The sequence below is a fragment of the Dendropsophus ebraccatus genome, chromosome 6, assembly GCF_027789765.1.
Source record: "Dendropsophus ebraccatus isolate aDenEbr1 chromosome 6, aDenEbr1.pat, whole genome shotgun sequence".
Taxonomy (NCBI): Eukaryota; Metazoa; Chordata; class Amphibia; order Anura; family Hylidae; genus Dendropsophus; species Dendropsophus ebraccatus.
The window spans coordinates 33,646,263-33,666,669 of NC_091459.1; the positions used below are offsets into that span (position 1 = coordinate 33,646,263).

The 20,407-nt window shown below is 41.3% G+C and overlaps 1 protein-coding gene across 3 annotated transcripts in view; it reads right to left on the reverse strand.

Moving 5' to 3' along the window:
* Nucleotides 1–20,407, reverse strand: part of ASCC3 (activating signal cointegrator 1 complex subunit 3) — a 522,423-nt gene that overhangs the window by 461,488 nt on the left and 40,528 nt on the right. Inside the window, exon 1 of one of the 3 annotated variants that reach the window (XM_069974767.1) lies at nt 7,922–7,963. The exons of 1 other annotated variant lie outside the window; for it this stretch is intronic. In XM_069974767.1, coding sequence (XP_069830868.1) covers nt 7,922–7,954 — 33 coding nt within the window. In that variant the 5' untranslated portion in view covers nt 7,955–7,963. Of the gene's footprint in view, nt 1–3,085; nt 3,151–7,921; nt 7,964–20,407 lie in introns of those variants that run through there. One more of the 3 variants, XM_069974768.1, reaches the window with a different exon arrangement.

Below are 20,407 nucleotides of genomic sequence, written 5' to 3' on the forward strand. Positions count from 1 at the left end.
ACTGTGTAGAGCGACGAAAAATGCCCCGCTCGCGTCATTCTGGTTTTGGCCAGTGAGCAGAGTTGTGTCCATGTTGGTTCTGCTCTGTCCTTTTCGGGACTTAAAGGGATATTCTACTCAACCATAACTTTTCATATTTTGCTGCCTATGGTGAGACTAACAATTCATTCCACATTTGTTATAATCTATTCAGTCTCCTTACCCCAGTCCTGAGCTGCTGCTTTTTTCTGAAGGCACAAAAAAAGGTGTGGGAGCTTTTCTCTTCGTTTCCCCCTCCCTTCCTAGACAACTGATGTAAACAAGTCCCTGACAGGGTTGATCTGCAACTCTGTAGCTTCTTTGTAGTGCTGGGAGAGTTAATTTGAGGTCAAGCTGCAGATTAACTCACTGTGATTAATCCTCCCAGCATTACAAAGAAGCTACAAAATTGCAGATAGGGACTTGTTCACACCAGCCATTTCAGAAAGGCGGGGGAGACTGAGAGAAAAGCTCTCACACAGTTTTGTGTGTCTTCAGCAGAAAGCAGCAGCACAGAATTGGGAGAAGGAGGCAGGAGTAGATAATAAAAAGTATGGAAGGAATTGTTAGTCTGGGAAAAAGTTTGCTCACTTGACCTTTTTTCAAAGAATATGAATGATAACACAAAAACTTTTTTTCCACACTTATGGTTAGTGGTTGGGTGAAGCTATTTAGTAATTTTGCATGTTTTTGGTTGTCATGATCGACCTGTCATTGGCTACAGCAGAACAAAGTGAAGGTTCTGGAGTGACCATCTCCTGACCTCAATATTATTGAGCCACTCTGGGGGGATCTCAAGTACGGAGTTCATGCAAGACAGCCCAGTAATTTACAGGAACTGGAGGCTTTTTGATAAGAAGAAGAGCCTCATCCACAACTACCACAAAAGACTTCAAGCTGTCATTTAGGTTAGAGGGTCGCAATCCACGGTATTGAAGGGACTGTACCATCAGGCCTGAGCTGAAGCACTGGAGGCGGGCTGACCCACTTCGAATGGGAGGACCCCCCCCCTACCCTATGGTACAGCTCCATTGATTCTAATGGAGCAGTGTCATAGAGGGGCGGGGGTTTCCTCCTACTGGGGGTGGGTCAACCCGCCTCCAGTGCTTCAGCCCAGGCCTGGTGGTACAGTCCCTTTAAGAACTGGAGTATGTGAACTTTTGATCAGGGTCATTTGCATGCTTTTGGTTGTCATTATGATTCAAAAAGAGAAAACACAGTAGTTTGACAATAAATGTCTTCACCTTACCGCAAACCATGAGTGGGAAAAAAAAAATGTTTTTGTGTTATCATTCATACTCAAAGGACACGAAAGCATAAATTCTGTTGGGGTACTTAAACTTTTGAGCACAACTGTATGAAAAGTTATGTTTGAGCGGAATACCCCTTTAAATGCTGGTGGCAATCAATGTCAACCTTCAAGAGCTGGCGTGGCCTCCTGCACCCTCTTCTTCTTCGGCTTATACTGCGTTTACACGAAACGATTATCGTGCAAATTTGCACGATAACGATCGAATTCGAACGATAATCGTACGTGTAAACGCAGCGTACGATCGAACGACGAGCGAGAGATCGTTCATTTTGATCTTTTAACTTGTTCTTAAATCGTCATTCGTTGTTCGCAAAAAATTCGCCTATCGTTCCGTGTAAACAGTCGTCATGCGAAAGTCCAGCCGCCCGCAGCCCGGCCCCCCACTCATCTGCAGCCCCCTGCACCGGCTCGATCGCCACCCCCGCCGCCGCCCCGGCCACGAGCATACCGCCTTACCTGCTCCGCGTAGCAGGTGTTCGAAATCCCTGGCTCCCCTCTTCAGTGCATTGATTGGCTGAAGAGGGGAGTCGGGAATTTCAAACTGCTCCTCTTCAGCACTGATTGGCTGAAGAGGAGCCGTTTGAAATTCCCGGCTCCCCTCTTCAGCCAATCAATGCACTGAACAGGGGAGTCGGGGATTTCGAACACCTGCTACGCAGAGCAGGTAAGGTATGCTCGTGGCCGGGGCGGCGGGGGTGGCGATCGGGGCAGCGGGGGTGGCGCAGGGGGCTGCGGTTGACCGTGGGGCCGGGCTGCGGGCGCGCAATCTTAAAACGATCGCAAAACGATTTTTCCGTACGATATATCGTACTGTCTAATCTGATCGTTATGAAAAAAAATCGTTACTCCGACATGGTTAATCGTACGATCGGGCAAATTATCGTTCCGTGTAAACGTAGCTTAAGTTGTCAATCTCACTGAGCACTTTTTTCCCCTAGTGGCTTACCCCTTTGCTGTCCTCTGAGTGCTGTTTAGTGGCAGTATACAGATTAGCCCCTATTTTGAGGAAAGAGGGGGCTATTACCCCCTGTGTACTGTGTAGCAGCTATAAATGCCTCGTAGAACTGATCCTGTGCAGAAACAGCACCTGTACGGAGACAAACAGCTTTTACTGTGCATGTGTGGTAAAGAGACCAGTCTGCTTATGTACACCTGGATATACATCAGTAGGCATGAATATACAGTACACAAGGAACCCCCATTGCACCAAAGGAACTGATTTTCATATTTATTTCTGATATAATTTATCAAAACCTTCGGGACCTACAAATATAACTACAGCAGTGCCAGAAAGTGAGGTAACATGAAGATATTAGTGGGTTCATATATAGAACCTGCTGACAGTTTCCCTTTAACACTTCTGCCCCAGACCCTTAGGATCCTAAAAACACGTCCAGCTCTCCCTTATGTAACCAGACCTGTCACACTATCTGAGACACCGTGAGGAGGCTGGAATGGCAGCCATGTTTGTTATCACCCAGGAAGTAATAGCTAGGCAGCAGCTGCTAGTGGGAATGAGCTTTGTACCAGCTCATATGGACACATATAATGTCCTCACCAGACAGCATGACAGACTGGCGCCTGTACACACTATTATAGCACACAGTGCCGCTTCTATGACGTAGCATATATATATACCACACTTACAAAAACGTGTTATTTAATGTTAACTGCCTCTATTCTTACACTTTCTATGTCCTTGAGTCTATTTATAATGATACAGACTCTCTATGCAGTCTGTATCTACTACATTACCTTATCCGGCTGTCACGGTGCAATGCCGACGGGCGCCGCCATCTTCTTGACGTCAGTGCGTTCCAACCCTCCTCTTCCGGCGCTGCACGTGATTGGGCATGCGCGGTGTGTATCCCGCACATTCCGGGTCGGAGGAGGAGGGAGAGACGGTACCGCAGACGGCGGACAGAGTAAACAAAGAGGACAGGCGGCAGATTACAGAAGGAAGAAGGAAGACAGACGGCAGATTACAGAAGAAAGACAGACGGCAGACTACAGAAGGAAGAAAGACAGACGGCAGACTACAGAAGGAAGAAGACAGAAAATAGACTAGAGGAGGAAGAATACAGAAGGAAGAAGGTAGACTACAGAAGGAAGAAGGCAGAAGGAAGAAGACAGAAGGTAGACTACAGAAGGAAGAAGGCAGAAGGTAGACTACAGAAGGAAGAAGACAAGATACAGTACATAAGGAAGAAGACAGAAGGTAGACTACAGAAGGAAGAAGGCAGAAGGAAGAAGACAGAAGGTAGACTACAGAAGGAAGAAGGCAGAAGGTAGACTACAGAAGGAAGAAGACAAGATACAGTACATAAGGAAGAAGACAGAAGGTAGACTACAGAAGGAAGAAGACAGAAGGTAGACTACAGAAGGAAGAAGACAGAAGGTAGACTACAGAAGGAAGAAGACAGAAGGTAGACTACAGAAGGAAGAAGACAGAAGGTAGACTACAGAAGGAAGAAGACAAGATACAGTACATAAGGAAGAAGACAGAAGGTAGACTACAGAAGGAAGAAGACAAGATACAGTACATAAGGAAGAAGACAGAAGGTAGACTACAGAAGGAAGAAGACAGAAGGTAGACTACATAAGGAAGAAGATAGGCTACAGAAGGAAGAAGCCAAGATACAGTACATAAGGAAGAAGACATAGGATGAATACAGAAGATAGACTAGAGAAGGAACAAGACAGAATATAGATTAGAGGAGGAAGAAGACAGAAGATAGACTAGAGAAGGAACAAGACAGAATATAGATTAGAGGAGGAAGAAGACAGAAGATAGACTAGAGAAGAAGGAAGACAGAAGATGAATATAGAAGACCTTATCTATAGTTGAGGATCATTTGGTTAATATGATTTATTGTTTTTTTTTTGTGCTGTATCCTTACATCAATCATTATGTGTGTATTGGTGGTGGTGGTGGGTTACAGCTGCTCTGAGGAGGGGTAAAGAATCCTAAATAAATAAATATAAAACTATCATCTAGAAATAAGTATTGGGATGGGGGGGGGCAAATAAATACAGGGGCAGAGGATATAATTGTCCCAGTTGGAGGGTCTTCCTTGCTTTTCATATGGGGGCATAACATTAACATTGAACATCTGCATTGAACTGTAGAATTGTATGGAGGTCATGTGGGAGTGTGGTATACTATTGTCCGTGGGGGTTAATTATTTCCTACAAATATAAAGGGGGGGGGGGTGTTATCATTTCCCCTAAGTGCCTAAGTGTGGATGTAATTTCCCACAGGGTGGCCTGTGATTGCCCACGTTGGGGGGGGGGGGGGGTATCATTGCCCTTTGGGGAGGATATTATTGCCCACAGAGCCAGTTATAATTGCTCATCGAGTTTATATCTTAGCACACAGTGGGGATATATAGTTTCAGCAATTATTGTGTAAATTTGTACTCTTCAGATTTATGCACCCCTTGACATGACACTGTTACTGGCTGCATAGGACAGTATTATTTGCTTTATGAGGCTAGTAGTACTAGTTAACGCTTGAATTTAAAGTGTAACTGTCATCTGTTTTTGTTTCATTTTTTTTACTGAAGTGAATAGTACAAGCAATTTTAAGAAAATCTGTAATAGGTTTTATTAGGCAAAAGAGACTCTTTCTTTACTCAAAAAGCTGTTCTGGTCTGGTCTTCATTCTTCAGCAGACCTGGCACAGAGCTCTTGATGTGCGACCAGTCCTGCTCTGGCATGTTTACTAAAGATTGAAATCTGCAGCAGCAAATATAGCCCCCCCACACACACACACACACTGTCTGGCTTCCTGGGTTATTGGACATGCTCTGCAGCTCAGCCCAATCCCTTTGGGGCTTCAAAGGGGGTTAAGTGGGGTCACATAGCATATCCATGTAACTTCTTGGGGGCCAGATTAAACAATTTGTCCACTAAAGGGGTTAAGTGGATATGCTATGTTACCCCACTTAACCCCCTGGGGGCCTGATTGTGATCCATCTTCTATGCTGAACGCACTGCACCTGCCCCAGTAAGAAAGGGTTTAAGTGACTTTATAAGAGTCTGTGTATAATACTTTGGTTATTACTTGTGTTTTTATTTTGTATAAGTTGTCTTTTTGTAATTTACCAAAAACTCTTATACTATACCATTTACTTTTATAGGTGACTTAATTCCTACCTTGCTGTGGCAGGCGCAGTGCACTCAGAAAAGCAGATGGACCAAAGTTTTGCCCCTAGGGGGCTAAGAGGGGATGCGTAGCTTATCCACCTAACCTCCTGGAGGCCAGATTGTAAGCAGCTATCTATAAAGATTTCTGTGTTTTGCTCTTGCCTTTTTTCTGTGTCTCTCCTTTTTGTTTTTCAGATATCAGTATGCTGAGGAATACTTCAGATTCAATGGGCTTGCATAGCATATCCTGCTCAGTCAGACCCCCAAAGGGTTAAGTGTGGTTGCATAGCGTGTCCACTTAACCCCCTGGTGGGCAAATTGTTCAGTCTAATCCCCAAGGGGTTAAGTGGATATGCTATGTGACCCCGCTAAACCCCATTTGGGCCAGACTGTAATTCTACTACTGTGCTGTGCAGTACCCATCCCATCAAAAAAAGGGTTAGGTGACTTTACTCCTACCTTGCTAGGACTGGCGCAGTGCACACAGGGCAGCAGATGAACCAGACTTTTGCCCCCAGGGGATTAAAAGGGGATGCATTTCCGTATATCCTCCTGGGGGCAGAGTGTAAGCAGCTATCTGTACAGATGCTTCATACTGTAAGGAGCAGAACACTGAGCAAGAGCTGCCAAAATGAGCGGTGTTCTGTTCCTTCTTTTTTTTCCTGTCTTTCCTTTTTGTTTTTCGTTTTCAGATCCTGTGGACTGCTTTGAAGACCAGCGGACTTTTCTTTATAATAAAATGGATGGGTGCAGGGGTGTTTTTATTTTAATAAAAAAAAGAATAATTATATTGTGTATTGAGTTTTTTTTTTTTATTTACAGCTGGTTACCAGCATTCCTGGAGCGTAAAAAAAAAAAATGGCGCTCCTGGACTGGGTGGTAGCAGGCTGGCACATTAGCCTGGGGAGGGCCAAAATAAATGGCCCTTACTATCCTGGTATTTTTAGGCTGCTGTTGTTTGTTTTTTTACACAACTGGTTATGGAAAAGATGGGGGGGGGGGCTAAATGCTTTTTTAAAATTATTTATTTAAAAAAAATGTTTAGGAATCCCCCTCTTTTCCATAACCAGACAGGTGTGGGTAGTGTAAGCCATTTCACAGGCTAACACTAAAGGCCCTATTACACGAAGTGAGTATCTGCCAATAATAAATGTAATAAAAGGCAACGATAGGCTGACATGCATGATGTTGGCTGATTGTTGTCTTTTAACTGCTAACTCCTATGGGTTATGGTCACTTACATTTCTGTGTACACTAAAAAAAAAGAAAACACGCATGCTTTTTGATCCATTTTTAAATTCTTTTTTTCAGGGTAGCTTCACACGTACTGTATCGCAATGGATTTTCTGCTGCGGATTCGATGCTATGTTCATTCATTTAGTTAAATCTGCTACCGATCCGCAGCAGAAAATCCATTGCGGTACGGCACGTGTGAAGCTACCCTTATGATGGAAAAACGAGTGCACAGAAATGCATTTGTTTTTCATCCGTTTTTCCTTGCACAAAATGGATGGAAGAGACTAATTGCAAAAACAATGTGAACCCAGCCTAACTAAAAAAAAAAAGGATGTCTTTTTTCCGTTGGTGATCAGGTCTTTTTTGAACAAACAGAATATTACTGTATGCACAAATTTTGTGTCCATTAATAATGACTGAACATCGGGGGATTTGATGAAAACGGAGCACAATAAAAACTAAATGAAATAAATAGGGAGTTTGATGGATCTGCTAGTTTACATTTCTCTATTGGCAAAAAGGGAATTGATGCAGAGGGTAAAACTCTGGTGATAACCTAGCCTAAGGCAGATGGCAACCAAACCATGGCTCATTTTGAGAAATAAACTGAGCTTTTATTGATTGCTATCTGAGACAAAAATCAGACATCAGACGAATGGCATTTGTTAGTATATGTTTGCACAAAATTGTGTGTTTTTCAAAGAATATACATGGTTGCACTAATAAGTGCCCAGCCACACTTTTATAATTATCAGTCACAAATTCCCCTATTAGCCGTCTAACAACAGGTGCCCACATAACTGACAATCTGTGCCTGTCAACTATGGATTTGATTACTTTTGCCACTTACAGAGTGAGTTCTGTAAGTGGCTTCGGGCGCTAAAATCTCCGTGACCCGACCGGCTCAGGAAGCGGGACCCGGCGGGATCACGTAACAGGGGGTCGGGAGCCTGTCACCCCGGCACGGGGGGTGACAGGTGTCCTTTAAGGTAATGATAAGGGTACCAGGGTAACCCTTCACCCTTTACAAACTTCACCTATACACATCTGGGTAATATCCAAATGGCTTTTAACATTAATATAGGATACAAACATTACTTGCAATTTTGAATAAATTTAAAATTGTTTAAACTCTTATTTCCCCTTCATCAAGTGAAAATATTTTACAAAAATATGATGCTCTGCACCCTCTGTATGTGAACTCACAATTATGAAGAGAATGGAGGATCCCAGGCCCATGTCTTTCCTGATGAGATGTGACCAAGTAAACATAATGCTGCACAACTTCCTCATTCTTCCATGAGGTTGCATAACTTTTTATTATGATTTATTATAATGAAGGGGTACTCAGGTGTTGGAAAACTTTTTATATATTACTGCAGTTAAATAGAAAATAATTAACATGCTACTCTCCAATCTTTAGATCTCCCGCTGAACAATCCTGCCACCACTTCCAAGACTAACTTGTATCGGCAGTGACAGCCCATAGAGCCAGTCACTGACTGCAGTGCTGTCCTGTCTAATGCTGCATTTACACGAAGCGATGATTCGCCCAATCGATAGTTTAACGATTTTGAAGCAACGATTTGGTTTTTATAACGATCAGCATTTAGACCAATCATTAGAAAATTCGTAAGAAAAATCGTTAATGCGATCATTTTTAAGATCACTTAAGCCCATCTTTTACATAGGGTGAATCTTTGAAAGACTATTTACACAAAACGATCTGCGATTTTTTAGCGAACAATGAACATCAATTTGAGAACATGTTGAAAGATCAAAATGAACGATTTTTTGCTTATCGCTTGATCGTTTGCTGTGTTTACACGGAACGATTATCGATCAAATGCAATAACTATTGCGAAAATTTGAACGATAATCATTCCGTGTAAACGCAGCATAAGTTACTGATTGACTGTCACTGCTGAGACAGATCCATCTCGGAAGTGGTGGCGGGATTGTTTAATGGGGCACCCAAAGACATGGGGGCATAGCATCTTTATTATTCTCTGTATAACTGCAGCAATATATAAAAAGTTTTCCAATGCCAGAGTACCCCATTAAGCTTTGTTTATATAAAATAATTAAACCCCCTCATATCTCCTATGGTCACATGGGCATCATTTAGGAGCTTTCTCTCTTAGCCGAAGTGGATTGCTGCTAAACAGAGCTGCAGCCTCTCCGACAGACTCCGGCTTCCTTCAGGTGGAAATTTTGTATGACTTTTTGTAGCATTAAAAACAGCCAGCATTTTATTGCATTTTATTCTTCTATTATTTTTCTATTGTTATTCTTTTATGTTACTCAAGGATGCAACGTAATTTGCATGTTGGCAAATAAAACACCAACATGCACACATGGCATTTTTCCTCTTATAGAAGTCAAAGGGAGGAAAACTATAAAAAAGTGAGCCTAGAATGCCACACAAGCATGAAAAATGGCCAAAAACAGCTTGGAGGTACAGCATTTCATCTTTCTCCATTGATCCCAGATAAAAAATACAAAGTGTAAATCCAGCTTTGGGTTGGGTTCACACGTAACTGATCCACAGCAGATTTCACGCTGCGAGTTTTCAGGGAAATCTTTTCATCCCACTGCGAATATGTAAACTGTGCCCCCCCCCCCCATAACCTGCGCTGTCCCGGTGCATACATAAGCGGTCCACGAGGCTGCCGCAGGTTAAGGGGAATGGCATTTACATACTGGCAGCGAGTATGAAATGAAAATTGAAAACTCTGCGAGTATGTATTCCTATTCAGAATGACAATAAGGCATTCAGAGCGGATTTTGCTGTGAATTTGCAGGGTGAAGTACGCTGTGGATCAGTTACATGTGAAGCCACCCTCAGTTTGTTAATATAATTATTTGTTGCACTTGCGTCTAGATAGCTCTATGTTATACTACACAACTGGGCAAGAACAGCTGCGTGGATATAAATCTGCATTGATCAACTGTTAGGGTAAGTTTATTCTAAAAAGAGGCCACTCCAACCTCAAAGTGGACCTGATTTCAAAACAACATGTAAATAAGCACATGGCTCCTCATCACTATTTTGGGCATGCTTTTTTCCCCCTTTTTTACATTTTCATAGTCCTTTCCAGCACCTAGACAATTGTCTTTTTGTTAACATCCTAATGAGACTCAGAAAGCCCAGGGGGCGTTCCCCAGCATGGTAAAAGACCAGGTAAGTCCAACCCATATTCTCTAATTCACTGCCTCTGTACCTGCTTTTACTGCCTACCCCATTTCACTGATAGCCACTAGATGAAGAAGACATGGGCTAAATTCACCTTGGCTTTTGCCATGCTGGGGAACATCCCCTTCTCAGTTTCAATTTTAATTTGAGATGGTTCCTCATAAGTACAATGCATATACGGACAATGACAATCTATAGTAGCGCTTTTAAACTGTTAATATTCCTTATGCCTTGTATGTGAACAGTTGGGACTTTAAATCATATTGGACACCGAGTGACTAGAATATAGTATTATCACTGTACGATTGTTCAAGTCTCAACATCAAAGACTTGTACCTTCCGAGCATGATATTACTATGTGAAATATAAGAAATAATTGGATAATGATTAGAGGCACAATTGCAATTTGCATGCTTCTTTAGAGATAAGGAATATGTGTTCTCACAGCAGTGGCTAGAACAATAATAAAATCTATAATCCTTAATACCACACGGGCAGTAATTAACTGTCTGGGTCTGTTTTACCATACTGTGCTATTCAGGGTGCCTTTCAATCTTAGACTTTACGTGATGTGCACAGCAATTCCGCCTGACTCCTACTTTCCTCATGATACTTTTAATATCCTTTTAAGTTGTTTCAAAAGCAAATATATCTATTTTCTATAGCCTTTTGCTAACATAAATTGAAGAATACATGCTTGTTATTTGCCTGTCACCTGGTAAGACCACTCACTGGAGAATCTATAATATGTCTTTTCACTTAACAGCGGCTTTTCCCTAGGCATTTGTTGTAAAAAAAAATTATAAATTGGATCAATGTTTGTTTAGAAGTATGTACTGTCTGACTTCGTTTGATAAACCTAAAACAGAGCACATGTAAAAATTGAGTCATTCGAATTTATATCCCAATTACATGACCTGTAAGCTACCTATGGGTTTTGAGTCAGTAAGATACTAATGCTTTTATAACTCTTATGACATGTTTGATAGACTTTCTGTCCCAATTAAATTGTGGTTTAACCCCTTCACGTTAGTTATATGGCTATATAGATTCCTACTGCACGGGGCATCTACAGTAGGAATGTATATATATATATGTTCCTGCCATGAAGGGGTTTTAATGCGTGCGGGGCTGCTTCAGCGTAAGCAGCCCTGCACAAATTAGTGTCCCAGGAGCCAATGATAATGACAGGCAGCCATGATCACAAAGCTGCCTGCCATTAACCCCTTAATCAACGCAATCTATAGCAATCGCAGTGTTTAAGGGGAGCTTTGACAGGGGAGGTACCTACCACTGACTGAACAGGACCTCTGCAGCATGAGTGCAGGGGTCCTGAACACTTTTTCCTGATCGATGGAGAAACAATACTTACTTCCGTCCTGTCGGATCGGTGAACTTCTCATAGAGTCTGCCCCAGGCAGATTCTATGAGAAGAGCGTCGATAACACTGATAAATGCTATGCAATGACATAGCATTGATCAGTATATGCAATCTAATGATTGCATATTAAAGCCCCCAGTGTAAGAAAACAAACATGTTTTTAAAAATTTAAACCCCCCCCCTTTCCAAAAAAAGTTAAAATCACCCCCTTTTCATTGTACAAATAAAAATATGTAAAAATAATATATATATATATATATATATATATATATATATATTTGGCGGTGTAGTGTGCAAAATTTAGTAAAATATAACAATATTGTTCCTGCATGGTGAGTAGCGTAGTCAATAAGGGTAAAAAAAAGATAGCTGAAAAATCAAATATACACATAGTATACGCTCCGGTCGGGATACCATTCGGACGCACGAAAAACTGACGTCAGTCTTCTGTGACCGCTATTCATTGAATAGTGGCCGCAGCGACATGTCAGTTCACACAATGGAACGCTGAATTGGAATGCACCAGAAATTCACCAGAAAGATCATCCAGCACAGAGCGGCGGTGTTATACCATGTGTGAACATGGCCATAAACCTATTATCACACATACAAACCACCTTTTCCAATATTTTCCAATTAGGCATTTCTTAATATCCCTGCCAAATAAATTGAAACCACATAAACATTCTAATTATCACAAATTTTTGAATCAATAAAAAGAGTTTGCCAAAGGTCTTTCGCTTGTTGAAGTGATGATGATGCGAAACTATCTAAATGGGAGGGGGAGATGGGTGTATCTTACATGACTGAACAGTGGAAAGCAGCAATACCGTGGCCCCTTCATTCATCTCAATATCTCGCATAAATCATGTGGAACTCATGAAAAAAAATCCACATGAGGTGGTACTTTACTCGTTGCCTAAAACATATACTGCCTTACTATTCCTCAACATGCTGTGAAAAAATGTGGCCTCACATCTACATATGTTGTGGTCATTGTTGTGATATATATGCCTACAGTCATGTCCAAAATTACATAATTTTTGGAAAGAAGTTTTCTAACGCATATCCAAAATTTATAGACTGGTGATTCCACCTGACCCTGCTCTTGCTGTGTCGTGGCAGGGAGGTATGGGGTAATTAGGGTAATTTATTCTGCCACGCTTCAACTGACTGTCTATGTCTCAATTGTAAAATAGGGAAGTGTCGGCCGTAAGGAAATCACACCAACAACCAGTTTGGTCCAAGTTCCATATACACTCCTCTTTATTACTTCCTTGATCCATACATTTATAGGGTAGAATATAGGGGTGGTTACAATATAACATTATTACATTCCTCTTTGATCTAATTGGATTACACCAAATCTCTATTAATTTATGCATTTTCTACTGCGTAGCTTAGGCCTTTAGACTCTTGTGGTAGTAACGTCTTCTATCTTCACATATCTTCTGGACGTGACTTCCTCTATCTTCCTCTGCAAACCACCAGCATACCATTCTTTGTCCAGGACAGGAACCATTAATCTTCCATGTGAAGGTTTTGCCTTGCATAAGCAGTTACGAGCTACTAGTATATATATATATGTCTGAAGCAGTTTGTTAAGAATTATATATTGTAATGAGAATCACGTGTTAGTATACATTGTAGATTTAAATGTTTCTCTTATGAGGGTCATCCCCTGACCCCATACTTGACAGCTGTACTGGATATTTCTTCTTGATGCTTTTCTCCATCTTCCCGCACCATTGTGCACCATAATATAACAGTCGTGGAAATTACCCCCGCCCCCCCTCTTTCTCTGAGATTGTAGGTTGAGTGAACTTCCAATGTCATCATAAGTTGACTCTCATTCCTAAATCTATCGGTTCAAAGACAGATTAAAGCTTGGAATCAATAGACTTCCTCCAAAGCTCTGAAACTCTTTAGCAATGCCTTGGTATTGTTTCCTTTTTGTTTTTATTGTTATGTTGAACTGTTTGGCTTTGTAGGAGCTATTTCTTGTAAAAACAAAAACATTGGTGGTGCCAACAAGCTATGGTATTGAGGTACTACAACATGTACACCACTTTCACTGAAATTATGGTTCAACTTTGTTCATTAGAACGTCAGAAAAATATTTTTAACTGTCCCTTCAGACTGTAAAATGTATTTTGTCTGGGGAAGATATTTTAAATAACCTGTATACATACATTTACATAGTTGAAATTAAATCTTCACAAAGCTTTTGCATAGTAGCTGGATTCTGTTGACAGGTACTTTATTTCTTCTGTCACTGTTTTCTATCATGATCACTCAACCTGGCACAACTTACTCAAGGCCACTTTTAAATAATATAGTAAAAATAAAAAGTTGTTTCTCCTAAAAAAAACTTTGGTAACATTTGTGCTTATAAGATATTTTTCATCAGAAGACCTTACTGTGTTAAGCTGACCATATAAGTACCACTCAACCCTTTCATGACCCAGCCCAAAAAGGCGTAAATTTTTATTTTTACATTTTAGTTTTTTTCGCTTTGCCTTCTTAGAGCTATAGCGCTTTTATTTGTCTATTTACAGGGCCATGTAAGCGCTTGTTTTTTCAGAAATAAATATACTTTGTAATGGTGCCAATCTACCATGGTAGATGGTGCCAATGGTTTCAATCTACCATAACATGTATGATGTAACCCCAAAAATAATATTTGCAAAAAAATGCAATATTGTAACTTTTGGGGGTTTCCCATGTCTATGTAATGCACTATAGGGTAAAAGTGACGTGATACCATCACTTTATAGGTCAGTCTGAACACAACAATATGCAGGTTTACACAGATTTTCTAACGTTTTTTTTTGCTTGTTTTTTTCTGCTAATAATTATTATTAAAATTGCCCTATTGGAATAACAGTTTTATTTTTTCACATATGGGGCTGTATGGGATGTCATTTTTTGCACCATTATCACATTTTTTATATTAATACCATATTTGGGTAGATTCGGGTACGTGTATATATATATATATATATATATATATATATATGGATAGATGGATGCATAGATAGATACAGTATGTACAAAAAATAAGCAATCATAATTTTTTCCTTCTCTTTTTTTCCTTTTTTTTAAATAAAATAACAGCAATTATTTGCCATTCAATGGCGGCCACCCATTTAATTTCATCAGTGTGTGAACATAGCCTTTTGCAAAATACTGAGCAAAAATACTGTGTGGGAACATAGACTAAAACTGTTGCAAATCAAGTTTGTCCCCTCATGACAACAGTATTCTCTAGTGGCATTGGCCTCTTTCGGTAGAGTAATGTGCCTGTCAGGACTGGCAGGTACAGACAGGACAAGAGACAGTGGGCCCTAGATCTGAATCCACCCACTGACTACTTGCCTCAATCGACCCGTGGTGGTCGCTGACAACCACAAAGACGTTCCCTACGCTACATATGTGAAACACAGAACAATACGGGCAAACAAAACACAATAAAGAGTAGTGGACAAGCCGGGTCAAACCACACGGGCAACGCAGTACAGAATCAGCAAAAACAACGGATAGTCACAAGTCAGGTGGGGGTCAGAATAACAAGTCTGTCAGGCAGAAGGGATTAGGACGGAGTTCGCAGGAGTAGACACGGGGGAGCTGGGACCAGGAGTTAACTTAATAGCCAGCAATTTGAAGCTGGCTCTGACTGTTACTTATACTGGATCAGGAGCCCGGACCAAAGACTGATTGGTCTGGCCTCCTGAATCCAGCCACAGAACAGCTGCGGCACTGCAGGCTGCGTGGCAGAGTGATCTGTCACTCAGCCTGAGAAGGGGCCACCCAGCTGTGTCACGTGAGACTGCGGCGTCCCCGGTTGCTAGGGACGCCGTCGGGTCTCCGTGACGTCACTCGGCTCTGGCGGGCGGAGCGACGGCGTGCTCCTGAGCCGGCCCCCGGAGAAGAGTCAGAAGCAAACGCCGCTGGACCCAGGTGAGGTAAGTTCCTGGCAGTGCCCTGTTACATTGGAAAAATATGTTTTAAACACAATACAAAGAAGTAAATAAATTTGGTTTGATGAAGACAACAAAGAGTTTTAGATGTAGAGTTGCATTCCAAAGGCCAAGGGAACATCTGTGGCATGTGCTGGAAAAAGAAGTCCAATCCATGGAGGCTCCAGCCTGAAACATACCGGACTTAGCAGATCAGCTGCTAATGTCTTGGTGTTATATGCCCAAGGATACTGTCAGACTTTATAGAGTCTAAGTGTCAGGGCCCCAGATAACAAAGAGACACAGGACAAGTGGGCCCTATGGCTAACACCCCCCACACTGTCCCTACCTACTTGCAGTGCAGGTCCTAACTGACCGTCCGCAACTGGGCATCATTCCCTGCACTCAAATAAGTGCAAAACAGACAAACAAAACACAGACACGACACAGTACAGGCGAACAAGGTACAATGGCAGTAGACAAGGCAAAGTCACACAGAGGGACAGGACCAAGAAGGCAGCGAGGAACAGGGGACCAAACCAATGGAGGTCGAAAGCCAGAGATGCAACAAGGTAAACAGAACGAAAAGCCAAAGATATTAGCAAGATGAACTAAGGACAAAGGAAGAAACACTGAGGACTAAGCGAGGGAAACTGAAGACTAAGCAGGATACACTGAGGACAAAGCGATACAAAGAACCAAAAGACAAAGAATGTCAAGAAACAGGCAAGGTGGTCAGGAAACCAGTAATACAGACTGAAGGCAAAAAGGCTGGATCTAGCTAAGCAGACAAGCTGCACAAGACTATGAAGAGCCCAGACTGAAGGGAGAGGGACAGCTATAAGGGAGACCAAGTCCCGGACACAAAACTCATAGGTTGAGCAGGAGAAACACAGCCAGAGGAGAAGAGACCTGTCCATCAGAACACAGCAGAGACAATTAGTGAGAAGACCACAGCAAAGGGGGGAACTAAGAAACATGGAAAGGATCACCAAAAACAACAGCAAGGAACATAATAAAACCAGGAACGGAGTTAAGGCCAAAAGCTCAGGCACAATCTCTCATCAATCTATCTATCTATCTGTATATCTCTCATATATACTATTTATCTCTCTCTCTCTCTCTCTCTCATATCTATTATCTATCTATATCTATCTATAATCTATCTATCTCTGTTCTATCTATTTATCTGTCTATTATCTATCTCCTATCTATCTACTATCTAGCTATCTATCTCCTATCTCTCTCCTATCTATCCATTTATCTCTCTATTATCTATCTATCTATCTATCTATCTATCTCATATCTATCTATCTTCTATCTATCTATCTATTATCTATCTATCTATCTATCTATCTATCTCCTATCTATCTATCTCCTATCTATCTATCTATCTATCTTCTATCTATCTATCTATCTATCTATCTCCTATCTATCTATCTATCTATCTATCTATCTATCTATCATCTATCTATCTATCTATCTATCTATCTATCTATCTTCTATCTATCTATCTATCTATCTATCTATCTATCTATCTATCTCCTATCTATCTATCTATCTATCTATCTATCTCCTATCTATCTATCTATCTATCTCCTATCTATCTATCTATCTATCTATCTATCTATCTATCTCCTATCTATCTATCTATCTATCTATCTATCTATCTATCTATCTTCTATCTATCTATCTATCTATCTATCTATCTATCTATCTATCTGTATATATGTCAGCTAGCCCCATACAGTCTGTAAAATTTAAAGATTTGAGTACTGTTGTAAATGAAGTGAATTGTAGAAACAAGAAGGATTTAAACTAATGCTATATTTTATGTTTGTGCGGTAATTGTCTTTGCCTTTTTTTTACCGGCTTCTTTGTCATTTTATTTGCTGAATGTGTTCTATTGCTATTTGTAACATCACACATACACACTAGGGAGCATGTATATAGTAAGAGAAGCATTGTTCAAGTTTACCTTGCGTGAAATGTTACAGAGACGGTCTTTGGTAAATGACTAGCAAAACCTTTATACCAGGCTTATCAGTTCTTTTCTGCCTTTGTCAAGCTAACTCTTAAGCACACGTTGCCGTATCAATATGTTGTTCTCCTCTTTTTGTTCTGTTTAAATTGCATTACAGTTAGGTTACAGAGTTATGGTTTGTCAGCTTTTGGATCTAAGGCTAAGCCATCAGTGCTCCATAGACTGGAGTACAAGGGATTCTAAAGCACATTGTTCTAATGACATTCACTTATGTAGTCTGTTAAATCCACTGAACATCCTTACTGCTCTGGAAATCTGCAGACATTTCTTTGTTCTTTATAGAGTACAGTAAATGTGTCCTGCTTATACTCCATTAAAGGCAGTTCAACCTTTTTTTTTTTTTTTTTTTTACAATTATTAATGGTTGTAAAAATTTTTTTACAGCTGTAGAAGGAAACGTGATTTGCCACAATTGACCTAGAATCCCAATAGTTCGCCTTATAAAGTGCTAAATGTTCTTCTTTGCAAACTGATACCTGTCAAAAACGTATTCTTAGTAGGCTTGGTTCACACTAAGTTTTTGCAATCCGTTCTTACAAAAAGCGGATGAAAAAACGGATACATTTGTATGCAACCATTTTATAAAAAAAACAAAATCCATCTGTTTTTGTAACGTACACTTAAAAAAACGTGCTTAAAAAAAATCGGATGCGTTTTGATCCTTTTTTTTTTTATAATGACATTCAATGGAAAAATGGATCAAAACGGATTGATAAAATGTATTGTGAACCCAGGAAGTATGGGAAATATACAGTTATCTTCTGTTATCTTTATTTGTATTTTTTATTCCTCACCTTATAGTAAGTTTCTTACATATGCTACATGGTGCTTTATATTTGCATTACCATATTTGACAGGTGTAACTTATCACTGCAATTAGATATAATTTTACATCTGAAGGCCTCATTTACACTTGCATATTCTGGTCAGTATTTTGCATTCTTATTTCTAAGTAAAAACCAGGAGTGGAGCATAAACTTAGAAAAACTATAATTGAACAATTTGTTAGACCCGCTTCTAACATTTTATTGTAAGATTTTGCTAAATTTTTTTGCAGATTGGCTTCCTGATGACAGTAAATGCCATGATAACATATGCTTTAATGTAAGTCAATATACTACTCTACAGTAAACAAAGAAACATGTACAGTAAAATGCAAAGAGAGAAAGAAGTCTGAAGAAAGTGGTCACCAAAATGACCTTAACCCCTTAACGACAAAGGGCGTATATTTACGCGACTTCGCTCTGAACCGCCGCAGTCCCGGGTGCCGCATGTAGCCCGGGACCGCGGCTATTACCAGGCACGGTCCGATCGCCATGCCCCCTAATATGTGTTAGGGCCACGGCGGTGTCCCGTGCTCCGGACCACCGCCGCACCCTCTCTCCCACTTCTGCAGCAGCCGGTGTCCATATGCAGGGACCCGGCGCTGCTGTTGCTTCGGCCCCGGGGGGGCGCCTCACCTCACCGCGCTCCTGCCCGTCGCTGTGCCGGCCGGCGCACGCGTCCCCGCCTCCTAGGGCGCACGCCGGCTGTCTCAGATTTAAAGGGGCCGTGCGCTCCTAATTGGCTTGAATGTCAATCACTCCCCTATAAGTTCCAGCCCTGCCCCCTTCCAGGTGTTGGAACCTCTACATGCTTCCCATAGCGTTTGGCCCAGCTCCCTGTTGTTCCTGATTCCTGTCCGCTACCTGGTCCCTAGTCCTTGTTCCTGATTCCTGTCCGCTACCTGGTCCCCAGTCCTTGTTCCTGGTTCCTGCTCCTCTGTCACACTATCGCTCCTGTGTTCAGCCTGTCACCTGCGGCTACGCCTACAGACCTCTGCCAGCACCATCTTCTGCCTACTGCTCCCGCCTCGCCTCGCCTGCTGTCACTAGCAACCAAACCAGGGGTAGCGACCTGGGGGTCGCCTGCCGCAGCAAGCCCATCCCTCCTTGCGGCGGGCTCTGGTGAAAACCAGCGGCCCCTTAGACTCCGCTCCCTGGTGCGGTTTTGTGCCATCGCTAGTGTCGGTTACAATATGGTAATCAGATGCAGCTGTCGAGTTGACAGCTCCATCCAAATACCGGATCCAGCGCTTCCCTGGTGTCTAGTGGCGGAGGAGAAGGAGCGATCTCCGTATCTATTACCTGCCGGGGTCCTCTCCAAGATGGTGCTGACCCCGGCTCGGCACTCATTTGTTTTCGGCTGCTGTAGCAAAGATCTCAATGAGAGATCAAAGTGTATATACTAGAAGTCCCCCAGGGGGAATAACCCAAACCCCAGGGGGGCTTCTAGTATAAGTGTAAAAAAAATAAATAAAGTCTTATTGTCAATAAAAATCCCCTCCCCTAATAAAAGTCAGAATCACCCCCCCTTTTCCCAGGTTATAAATAAAAATAAATAAACATGTTTGGTATCGCCGCATGCGTAATCGCCCGAACTATTAATTAATCCCATTCCTGATCTCGCACGGTAAATGGCGTCAGTGCAAAAAATCCCAAAGTGCAAAATTGCGCATTTTTGGTCACATCAAATTCAGAAAAATTGTAATAAAAAGCGATCAAAAAGTCGTATATGCGCAATCAAGGTACCGATAGAAAGAACACATCATGGCGCAAAAAATGACACCTCACACAGCCCTATAGACCAAAGGATAAAAGCGCTATAAGCCTGGGAACAGAGCGGTTTTAAGGAACATATATTTGTGAACAATGGTTTGAATTTTTTACAGGCCATCAGATAAAAGAAAAGTTATACATGTTATTTATTGTTTTAATCGTAATGACTTGAGGAACATATATAACAAGTCAATTTTACCCCAGAGCGAATGGCGTAAAAACAAATACCCCACAAATAAACAAAATGCATTTTTTTTTCAATTTCACTACACATTTATTTTTTTTTCTGGTTTTCCAGTATACTTTATGAAAAAATTCAGCCTGTCATTGCAAAGTACAATTAGTGGCGCAAAAAAATAAAGGCTCATGTGGGTCTCTAGGTGGAAAAATGTAAATGCTATGGCCTTTTAAGCACAAGGAGGAAAAAACAAAAACGCAAAAATCGAAATTGGCTCTGTCCTTAAGGAGTTAAGGAACATTAATAGGGAAGCTTTTCCTCCTTCATGTTAAATGGG